The sequence below is a fragment of the Vipera ursinii genome (genome assembly GCF_947247035.1).
Source record: "Vipera ursinii genome assembly, chromosome: 7".
NCBI classification, from domain to species: Eukaryota; Metazoa; Chordata; class Lepidosauria; order Squamata; family Viperidae; genus Vipera; species Vipera ursinii.
In genome coordinates, this window is record NC_139521.1 from 69,695,272 (window position 1) to 69,707,393 (window position 12,122).

General features: G+C 38.8%; 1 protein-coding gene across 3 annotated transcripts in view; it reads right to left on the minus strand.

Annotated features, from left to right (window-relative positions):
- Positions 1-12,122, minus strand: part of BMP2K (BMP2 inducible kinase) — a 69,084-nt gene that overhangs the window by 35,621 nt on the left and 21,341 nt on the right. For 2 of the 3 annotated variants that reach the window (XM_083367127.1, XM_083367126.1), the window contains exons 2-7: positions 9,961-10,079; positions 7,916-8,021; positions 7,123-7,265; positions 2,447-2,568; positions 1,199-1,280; positions 385-517 (exon numbers count right to left, since the gene is read on the minus strand). In XM_083367127.1, the coding sequence (XP_083223253.1) occupies positions 385-517; positions 1,199-1,280; positions 2,447-2,568; positions 7,123-7,265; positions 7,916-8,021; positions 9,961-10,079 (705 nt within the window). Of the gene's footprint in view, positions 1-384; positions 518-1,198; positions 1,281-2,446; positions 2,569-7,122; positions 7,266-7,915; positions 8,022-9,960; positions 10,080-11,474; positions 11,614-12,122 lie in introns of those variants that run through there. The other variant, XM_083367128.1, reaches the window with a different exon arrangement.

Genomic DNA, 12,122 nt, shown 5'->3' on the forward strand with positions numbered 1-12,122 from the left:
TGCATATACATACACACACACACACACACTATAAAGTAGTTAATAATAAAGACAGGAAAGAGCAAGTCTTGATTTTTTATATTAAAAAAAACCCTATGTATTAATTGTAATGAAAAAAGATAATGTATTTTTATGGGGGGGGGAGAAACCCTCCTAAAATGTACCTAAAACTCATTTTTCAAAATATTATTCCAATTCATAAATAGTAGTATTTACTCCAATGTTTTTATAATATTACAATACATATTATTTCTTTGGCTACATTGGAAATAAGCGTGTAATGAAATATGCAATAACCAAGGTGATCGGTTTTGGCTATGTCTGTACGCAGCAATTTAGTTTCACATAAAACATTTTAGTTAGTAAAGCGTACCCGTTACTTACTTATCAAACAATGCATACTGTGGGAATAACGCGAATTGTCTGGGATGGTAAAGCTTCCATCACAAATAGCAACCTGACTCTCACCAAAGGGAAGTGTGAAGAAACAAAGTTTATACAGCAAGCAGCCAAGGGCCTGTTTTAAAAAAGCACATCATTATACTAGTAACTGAACTATAAAAACAGCAGACTCTTATTTTAAAAGTTGCAATAAGTTTTCTTATCATAATTTCATACTGTTTGAACAATTGCTCGTTATAATAATAAAAACCATTAAAACATGATGTGTTATTTAGATCATTTAGTACTATTTAGCAGCAACATTCCTAAACTATCATTCTACCAAGTTTGCACTGCTCATTTTAAAAATACTTTTCTTGATTTTTATTTTTATTTTTTGCTACTTGTGGCATTATGAAAATTTATTCTGATGGTCATTTATTTCATCTCCGCATCTTCACAATACAGTTGTCCCAGTAAAAGTGCTTTTGTGGTAAAATGGTTTCCAAATGTAATAGATTAAATCCTATCAATTGTATCTATAACTTTAGTCACCAGAACGAAAATAAAACCAAAATAAATATGATTCTTTTCGAATTATGTTCTACATTGAATTTAGCAGATTAAAAACATCACCCATTTCATTTTTTATATAAATTGTATAGATATAAGTTTGATTCAGACACTTATATGCAGTAGACTCACTGAAATTAAGAAAGATTACAATAAACCTGAGTGTGGCTACTTTTCGATTCCTCGGAAATACTGATCTACTCAGCACCTTTCTTATTAATTCTTACAAAACAGTTTATCTTACCCAGATATCTGCCTTGGTTGTAATTGTTTTCCCTCCATAAAGATTGATCATTTCAGGAGCTCTGTATGACAATGTGGTATACCTTAAGGGAAATAATTTAGCATAAAAGTTAATCAAACACAAATATGACTACTGTAACCTGTTTTACAAACCCAAACTATACAGCTATTGCACTAATAAATGTACTTTGAGGGGGGTATTAATTTTATTTTTAAAAAATGTATGGCACTCTTGGATACCACATTTTTCTCAGGGTATCTTATGACAGTAATATTGCCAGGCATATTATTTTTTTATGAAACAAGGAATCCTCAGAATGCAAGAAAACAACAACATTAGAATAACAAATGGGAAAAACCCCTAACTTTCTATTTGTTAAAATAAAGGGGTTTTTTTTTAATCAGAGCAATGCTGGAATGGCAGAATAACTTTGTATAATTCTAATTTCAGATATCGATAGTTGATAAAAAAAATCAGATCTGGATATTTATTTATTTATTTAATTGAATTTCTATACCGCCCTTCTCCCGAAGGACTCAGGGCGGTGAACAGGGCATATAAATAGAAGTACAAAAGTTAAAAAGGATTAAATTATTGCCCAAATTAAAACAATCAAAATATAAAAAAACATTAAAACCCTAGCATTCCCCCATCAGGCCAGGCCAGCTTGTTCGAATAAATGGGTCTTTAACCCGCGCCGGAAGGAGCGAAGATCCAGTGCCATCCGGAGCTCATAAAAGGTCTCGATTACTGATGGCCTGGGCTTAGTTTTTTGCTATTTAGAGATGCACACAATAGCAAAGAGCAAAGGTACTCGGCATCAACAGCAGAAAGAAAAAGATGGCAAAGGTCAGCTGGGGGCAGCAGGAGTGGGAGGGGCGGGTGTCACAGAAAGCAGTGTGGCCAAAGGGGATGGGGGAGAAAGGTAGGTTGCATGCTGGAATTGCGATTGCAAACAGGCAGCCAAACATCTGAATTTTGTTCATGGAGTGCTAAAGTGGCTGTTAACTTTGAAAAATAACTAGTTGTTTAGCACCACTGTAACTTCAAATGGTGATTGAATGAATGGTCATTCAATGAGGACTACCTATAACAGATTTCTAAATGTAGACAATCATCCAATTAAAGAACTGAGCCTTTGGACACGTTATTTCTTTGTAAAATGTTTCGTGATAATAAAGCAGGCACTGAGATTTCCAAACATTTTGCTATTGTTAGGATGCCGAGAACCACTGATCGGCCCCTTACTTTTTAATTTCTTCTTCAACTCCACTGACTCCATCTTTCTGAGGATTAAGGAATTTATTAGTGGCACTGCCGAAGTCACAGAGGACGTAGTTCCCACTGTCATTCAATAAAAGGTTTTCAACCTAAAAGAATACAAGCAACAATTTACAAACATCGATAAGCACAAACTCTGAATATAGTTCTAATAACTTGCAAGCACTTTCACTTCGCTGTTTTGAGTTATGATGTAGAACTAAAATGTTATTATAACTTTAGTTTTTCCCCCAGTAAAGATTTATACATTGTCACTGCATTGTGACCTGCACTGCACTTCACACCTCGAGAGTAAAAGCTTCGTGTAACAAAGTCAACAAGCTGCTTGCAATCAACTTGCTAAAAGATTCTGCCCCCAAAAGAAATGAAAAGGGTGGATCAGGAGGCAAATATTTTTAGCAGAAGGCCCTACATTGCAGAATACTCTGGTCCTGGAAGCATGATTGCCCTCTACCCCTCTACTCACTTAGAATGCTATCCTTTCTCAACACTTCTTCAGAGCCTTCAGCTGTTCACCTGGTATCATTATTATTCTGATTTCTTTTCCATTATTGTTCTGTTGAACTACCAAAATGCATATTACCCACAGTCAACCTGATTTGGGCAGCTTATCAATTTTGCAAATAAATGGAAGGAGAACCAAAGTTAAAATAACTAGGAATTTCCTGATTATAAGAACTATTAATAACCATAGAACAGCCTGTCTTCTGAAGTCATGGATGTTCCATTATTGAAGGTTTTCAAGCAATGTTGGACAATATGGGATGATATTATAAGGATTCCGCCCGTGGGCAGGGAGGACTGGATTAGAGGACCTCCAAGGTCCATTCCAAACTGTATTATTCTATGAAATAAAATAAATATTGAGTACAGACAGCCTATGGCTGCGCTTTAGAAAGTACAAGCTTGTTTACTTCTGTTATTCATTAATCAGTTTGAACACAGATTAATATCTCTGTCCCTATATATAAGCTCTTAACTAGTAAAGGTAAAGGTTCCCCCGCACATGCGTGCTAGTCGTTTTCAACTCTAGGGGTCGGTGCTCTTCTCCGTTTCAAGTGCTTGTCGGAGGACGTCTCTGTGGTCATGTGGCCGGCATGACTAGACGCCAAAGGCGCACGGAACGCTGTTACCTTCCTACCGTAGTGGTCCCTATTTTTCTACTTGCATTTTTACGTGCTTTCGAACTGCTAGGTTGGCAGAAGCTGGGACGAGTAACAGGCGCTTACTCTGCTATGCGGCACTCGGGATTCGACCCACCAAACTGCCAACCTTCTGATCGACAAGCTCAGCGTCCTAACCCACTGGCCACCTCCTTACTAAAAATAGTACTGTACTAATGATAGTACTTTCATACTTCTTATCAAAGACAGCGCAACCAATGCCATTATCTACGTTTAGCTGCCCAGTGTGTCCTATATTTGCACATTTTAAATGCACTGAGATCTACTCAAGACCAGACAAGAGAATTAAGACTGGAGTGTAACACCAAACAAAAATGTGTGTGTTCTTTATTCCTTGTTGACTGTGGGACTTTCCAAGTAACTCTGAAACTGTTTACAAGATTGTTGTATAGAATTTGGGTAGATTCCACAGTGTTGTTCCTGTTTACAGAACAATAAATTATGAGTTTAAGTTACAAGGAAGCATTTTCACAGGTAGGGCTCGCCACCTGATAGGGTTGGTGTTGAATGCAGCTCAAATGTGTGCAGAGCAAATACTTGATGCAGTACATAAAGAAGAATTTATCAACAATAAGCGGTCTTGAAATAGATTGCCCCAGAAAGTGGTAAATTTCAGTGGGAAAAAAGGGGGCAGAATGCCATAGGTCAGTGGTAGCGAACCTATGGCACGTATGCCAGAGGTGGCACTCAGAGCCCTCTTTGTAGGCATGTGTGTCGTGTCCTGGAGATGGCAACCGTCCCTCTTCAACCAGCTGCCTGAAGTCCCACGTGGCCAGATGTATCCCGGCACAGCTGGTTTCCCTCCCCACCTGTCCCGTCCCTCTTGGCCTCGGATGCTCTTCTTTGATTTTTATTTTTTATTTTATTTTAATCCCATTTATATCCCGCCCTTCTCCGAAGACTCAGGGCGGCTTACAATTTAAGAAGCACAAACCAATGTGCTTTTCCCGGGCGGAACCCATTATATTGCCTCCTCAGCTGTCAGCTAGCTGTTCAGAGTGCGCCAGTTGAGGAGCCAGCAAGCTGTGGCTGCTGATGGACATCATTGGCCCCTATGTGCTCGCTGGCCTCTGTGTGGCATACCCACCCTGTCTCACCTTGCTTCACCCCGCAGGACAAGCCTCTGGCCAACCGCCCCACCTGGCAGAGACCCCCCCGGATCTCCCCCAACCCTGCCCGGCCGCCAGAGGCATCTCACCCCACAAGCGACATCGAGGTGACCATGCCCACTTTGGCCACACCCACCCAGTCTGCCATAACCACCACAGTCACGCCCACCCAGTGGGCCACGTCCCACTTGGCACCCGGCGATAAATAAGTGGGTTTTGGGTTGCAGTTTGGGCACTCCGTCTCTAAAAGGTTCGCCATCACTGCCGTAGGTTTTTCATAGCATGTTCTTGCTGGATTAGATGAGCTGTAGAGTCCCTTCCAAGCCTAACATTTTATAATTCTATGAACATTTTAAGCATGAAGTGAAGCTTTCTGGAGATCTCTGGCAAGAACTATTCATCTTTTCTACAGAAGCCTAATAAGTGAGATGGAAGGGCATAAAATATGACAAGCAAAGGAAGCAAAACTGGCTAAAATTGCTTTTCACGGAGCTTTTGAAACCAAGAGAATGAAGTTTATTACTTATAAGAATGTTTTGGCGAACAAAAGGAGGGCACTGTATTAGCCTTGGATTATTTAGCTATTCACTAATGTACTGATCTGGTTGATTATATGTCTAATACCAGTATTATATATTTAGATTGGACTGTATTGGATTGCGTATCCTGCTAGCATCATGAGAGTAAAATGCACTTAAATCTCAGCGGCAAACGAATAAAATGATAAAAAGTGATGGGAGAAAGGTTCTGTTCAAGTTAGTATCGGTCCAGATATTGCCTAAATATAAGACAGATTACCTACTGTACAGAAATAATCAAACAACTTAAGAATGCAAGTAATTTGATGCAAACTAGGAAAATTTCTACCAGACAAATTCTAGAAATAGCAATAGCATTTAGTCTTATATACGGCCCTATAGCACTTTACAGCACTCTCTGTGAGGTTTAAAATATAAGCATTATTTGCATATTTTCTCCAACAATCTGGGTCCTCATTTACTGTTCTCAGAAGGATGAAAGGCGAAGTCAACCCTGAGCCAGTCAGGATCAAACTTCTCGCAGTGGGCAGTTTGCCTGCCATATTGCACTTTAACTACTGCGCCATCAGGACTCCCTAATTATATACATATACATATACATATACATATACATATACATATACATATACATATACATATACATATACATATAGGGACGCGGTGGCTCAGTGGGTTAGGATGCTGAGCTTGTCGATCAGATGGTCGGCAGTTTGGCGGGTCGAATCCCGAGTGCCGCGTAACAGAGTGAGCTCCTGTTACTCGTCCCAGCTTCTGCCAACCTAGCGGTTCGAAAGCACATAAAAATGCCAGTAGAAAAATAGGGACCACTACGGTGGGAAGGTAACAGCGTTCCATGTGCCTTTGGCGTCTAGTCATGCTGGCCACATGACCACGGAGACGTCCTTGGACAAATTCAATCATACCGAATTTATTATCAATTTGGCCTCCCATCTATTAAGCCACTCAAGAAAGAAATCAGGGCTTGAGATTAAAGTTTGCTATCAGCTAAAAGACAACCAATAAAATCTTATCCCATAAATAATCAGTTACAGTAGATGCAAAATTTTCAAGTATTTTGCATAAAAAGAACATACCGGAGACATGTAGTTAAAAATAGTAACAATCTTTCAAGTCCGGAAGACTTTGCTAATTAATAATATCATTACTAGCCATTTCAAAACAGCAGTTCAAACTATATTCTCTCTTTTGACAAGACAGCAATATTTTTCAATACATCTTGTTCACCATTTCCCACCTCCATTCAGCTGAACGTCCAGCTCAACTTAAGGAGTCAAGATGAAAAAGAATTAATTATTCAGATAATTACTTATATCTCAAGCAAGTTGAGCATATTCGCTAATCAAAGCAACCACAATTGATGTAAAAATAACAGGGTTTTTTTAAGGCACCATATCTAAACTCGATTAAGATTGAATTTAGGAAGAAAATACGGACATAAGCAACTAATCGATAAATTGCAAGAGGGCAAATATACTGAGATTCTCTTTGTTTGAAACATTTATATCAGGGGTCCTCAAACTTGGCCACTTTAAGACCAGTGGACTTCACAAGTCTTAAAGTGGCCACGTTTGAGGACCCCTGATTTATATTTATATAGTCACCCCTTTTATACAAGAATTATTTATTTTTATTTATTTATTTAATAAGATACTGATAGTAAAAACCGAAACACCATATTAAAACTGCCTTAAAACAGTTTAGGGCAAAAATAATGAATAAATAAAACTAAATCGTACAATTATTCATTCATAGACAGGAATAGCATGAATTTCAGTCACAATTTTTCTCACCTTCAAGTCTCTATGAACAATGGGAGTTTTGCATTGGTGCAGCCTAGCAACAGCTTCACAGGCATCACAAAAAATTCTTAGCGCTTCTGATTCAGTAAAGCCCGTTTGTAATCTCTGGTTCATCTGATTCACTATTTGCCCCGCTACAAAGAAGGAATAAAAATAATGCTTTAAAGAAAGAAGGTTTTAGCAGATCGGATGCTAAATTTAAATATTAAATATTTCATTGAATAAATTAAATCTTCAAAAGCGTAAAATGCTTCACACAATGTCGCTCTTCCAAGTAAGAATTTAGATTTCATCTATTATTTACTAGAGACAAATACTAAGAATACAGTTAACGTGGACATTTCACAATAACAAATTGAATCAAAACATTTTTTAAAAATTTAATTTTAAAAACGGCAATTTGAATGGCAAACTAGCCTGATAAAAGTAAGTCCAAATTTACGGATAATAAACTGCAAGTCCAAGCAGAAATAACAAAATTAATTGTGCCACATTGGAGAGAGTATCTTCTGCAGACCAATCTGAAACACTGATTCTATACGAAATGTGCTCTCTGAATATTTTGTATAGCCCTAACAGTATGAGTGGATCACTGACATTTTTGTGCCGTTCTTGCTTTCTAACAAGAAGCAACAAAATGGAGGAACATTAACAAGTGAGGTTGGCTATGGATAGTCTATTTCACTCTGGTGTATCTATATACAAAGCTGCTGTAATTTTGTTCATAACCTTGCATGCTAGAGAAATATTTTTGTATTGAAATGACCAAAAAAAATGTACTTACCGCGGCAATATTCCATTAAGATAAGCACCTCCCACACATTGTCACTAACAGAGTTGACAGCACAATCCAAATACCCTACAATATTCTTGTGCCCAGACAGTTCTTTCTGTAAAAAGAGAAATGTTAAGAATAAAGAAAAAAAAGAATATGCTAATTTTTAAGATCAAAAACAAAAGTAACTCTACTATAAACTATCAATGCAAACTATCAATCATCAGTTAATTATTTGATGATGTATTAGGCATTTTATAAATATTTTTTTCTTGTTATCACTTTGAATACAGACTCTCAACAATGTGATATCTGAAATAGAATAGAATAGAGCTGGAAGGGACCTTGGAGGTCTTCTAGTCCAGCCCCCCGCTCAAGCAGGAGAAGCTATACCATCTCAGGTGATTGTTTAGTCTCTTCTTAAAAATCTCCAGTGATGGAGCTCCCACGATTTCTGGAGGCAAGCTGTTCCATTGGTTAATTGTCCTCACTGTTAGGAAGTTTCTCCTTAATTCACGGTTGCTTTTCTCTTTGGTCAGTTTCCAACCAGTGTTTCTCATCCTTCCCTCTGGTGCTTTGGAGAATAACATGGCCCCCTCTTCTTTGCGACAGCCCCTAAAATACTGGAATACTACTATCATGTCGCCCCAGTTTCTTCTTTTCTTTAGACTAGCCAAACCCAAGTCCTGCCGCCGTTCTTCGTCTGTTTTAGTCTCCAGACTTTTGATTATTTTAGTTGCTCTCAACATCTTTCTTGTAGTATGGTGGCCAAAATTGGTTATAATATTCCAGATGTGGTCTTGAAATAGATTAATCTCTCCTAAATCTCCCTTAAAGTGCTAGGCTATATTAACAGAGGGATAGAAGCAAGATCACGTGAAGTGTTAATACCATTTTACAATGCCTTGGTAAGGGCACACTTGGAATACTGCATCCAGTTTTGGTCACCATGATGTAAAAAAGATGTTGAGACTCTAGAAAGAGGTCAGAGAAGAACAACAAAGATGATTAGGGGACTGGAGGCTAAAACATACAAAGAACGGTTGCTGGAATTGGGTATGTCTAGTTCACAGGTCTGCAACCCGCGGCTCCGGAGCCGCATGCGGCTCTTTCAGCCGTCTCTTGCGGCTCCCGGTCCTCTGCCACGTGCAGTCAAAAAAAAAAAAGTGGGACTAAAAAAGTTCAACCAATCAATTCAAATATGCAGGGTAGGTGCATATCTCGCCTTGGCTCCACTCTTCAGTCAAACCCTGTTCTGCACATGCACGCGCATGCACACATATTTTTTGCGGCTCCCAGTTTTTCCTTTGTGAGGGAATCGGTTCCAAGTGGCTCTTTCACTGTTTCAGGTTGCTGACCCCTGGTCTAGTTTAATGAAGAGAAGGACCAGGGGGGACAGGAAAGCAGTGTTCCAATATCTCAGGGGCTGCCACAAAGAAGAGGGAGCCAAGCTATTCTCCAAAGCACCTGAAACCAGGACAAGAAGCAACAGATGGAAACTAGTCAAGGAGAGAAGCAACCTAGAACTAAAGAGAAATTTCCTGACAGCTAGAACAATTAATCAGTGGAACAACCTGCCTCCAGAAGCGTTGAATTCTCCAACACTGGAAGTTTGTAAGAAGAGACTGGACAGCCATTTGTCTGAAATGATATAGGGCAGGGGTCTTCAAACTTGGCCCTTTTATGACTTGTGGACTTGGAGTTGAAGTCCACAAGTCATAAAAGGGCCAAATATGAAGACCCTTGGTATAGTGTTTCCTGCTTGAGCAGGGAGTTGGACTAGATAACCTCCAAGATCCCATTATATTATTATTATTATTATTATTATTATTATTATTATTATTATTATTATTATTATTATTATTTACCTACAAAATTTTGTGTTATCTATTACTGACTTAGAATCATTAAATTATTTATTTTCTCATATCAAAGAACCACATGTAAACACAATGAAAACAAATTCAAACGTTAGATCACAAACTAATGCATGCTTTCTAAACAATCTCCACCCACTCACATATATGCACATCACAAAACTTATATTAACTTACCATTATTGTTATTTCCCTTTTGCAAATATTGAGGTCAGGCACATTATTTACATACATTCTTTTCAATGCACATCGAACTCCACCATGAGTGCGCACAAGGAGTACCGTCGAAAAGCCACCTACAAGAACAGTACTATGAGTAAGTTCGACTTTTTAAGTTAAGAAACTAAAGTTTATTCCTTAAAAAATAATTCAGATGATCAATATTCTTGAATGCTTCCATTTAGTAGAATTATGTGAAAATCTGCTAGGAGATATGCAGTAAAGCAGAGGTCCCCAACCTTGGCAACTCTCAGAATTCCTCAGCCAGCCAAGCTGGCTGAGGAATTCTGGGAGTTGAAGTCCACAAGTCTTAAAGTTCCCAAGGTTGGGGACCCCTGCAGTAAAGGACAAATGCCTATTATTTTCACATTTCAGAATTTCATTTATTTAGAAAGAAGGAATTAGGTTCAAGCAGTCTACTGAATCCAAACCTGGAAAGCCAATATATCAAAATAATCAGAGAAGGAGGAATTTTTATTCAAAAAATAACTATTACTGCAAATTCTGCAACTTCACAGAAACGTCTGCAAACATCCTATGAAATGTCCAAACTATGCTTCCCAGAATGGTTTATACAGGGACAAACAGAAATTCTTGAAAACAGTTTTAGAAACATTTAATGATGCAGCTGAAGTTAATACAAACTAGAAAAACAAATTTCATGCGACAGCCTGATACAGCATACTCAACCACTGTAAATTTCAAATTTTTGTTCCACAACATAGCTTTTATACAATTTACCAGTTTTAAATATTGATCTAGTTCAGTATTGCCTTGTAAACTTTTAAATGCCTCATCTAGTTTTCTTGCCATCAAAAGCAAATCCTTTCTGAATATATCCTGAATGCTTTCTTTTTTTAACTATAAATCACCCACAGTCACTTAGGTGAAATGGGCTGTGTAGAAACGTGATGGATGGATGGATGGATGGATGGATGGATGGATGGATGGATGGATGGATGGATGCAGTTCCCGAGATACCACATCACTTGTTAGATGAGCAAATCAAAAATATGGATACAGGTAGTCCTCAACATGGCCATTCATTCAGGGACTGTTGAAGCTATGGCAATTCTGAAAAAAGGGACTTACAACTCTGCCCAAAGTTACGGCCACTGCAATGTTCCCACTATCACATGATCAAAATGTGGGCACTTTGCAGCCCACCCACACTTACCATTGCAGGGGTGCTGCCAGTCCCTCTCATCTGCCTATCTACCCCCATCTATGCCCTCTGGGCTCCTAGCACTCCATACCTCAAGCCCCTATTTGATTTTTAATCGTCTTTCTTGCATGCACGGATGCATGCACGGTCTGCTCCTTTGCATGGCAGCTGTTGGCTACTTGAGGCTTTCTTCCCAAGGCTGTACAGGTGGTTTCCTTGCAAGACCTGGGGAAGATGGCCTCCCGTGGTTTCCTCACCAAAGAGCACATTTTGTCAGCAGCAGGAGGAAGAAAGCAACAAAGCTCACCCAGGGTAGTGGAGCACCTGGTGGCAGGGGCCTCCAATGTGCAAGGTGATGATAACAGCAGCGGCTGGAACTGGGCTGGCTGTGAATAAGCCTGCCTCGTAATTCTGCCTCCTATTTTCCCCATAATAACAACCCTGTTAGGTAGGTAGGACTGAGAGGCAGTGATGGCCCAAAGTCACCAGCCAGCTTTGATGACTAAGGAAAGCCTCAAGGTCTGGTCAGCATCTTAAAACTCTGTACACCAAGCTGGCTGTCATTTTGTGGCACTTTTATCAGAATGCAAATTCTATTAACACAGACTCATATGGTAAAACACCCCATTCTTCTTCAAAAGAACTTCTGCCATAAACGGTAGCTAGTCTAAGAACTGACTCTGTAAAAAAAGAATACTCCAATATCACGGAGGGCTGAATAAGTAAAGGTTGAACATTCTCACATAGCTTTTCAATTTGAACAAACAATACTGCACATTTAAAAAAAAACCTGGATCAATATTTTCACCGTCACTGAGAAACCAATGAGTTTGCCCTTAGATGACAACATCCCCTAGCACCTTTTGAATCTATCACTGTTCCAGATAGTAAACTGTAATATCCTGTAACAGAGTGTGATTGTACTAATGTTTGATTATTTCCAACATCTTATTTA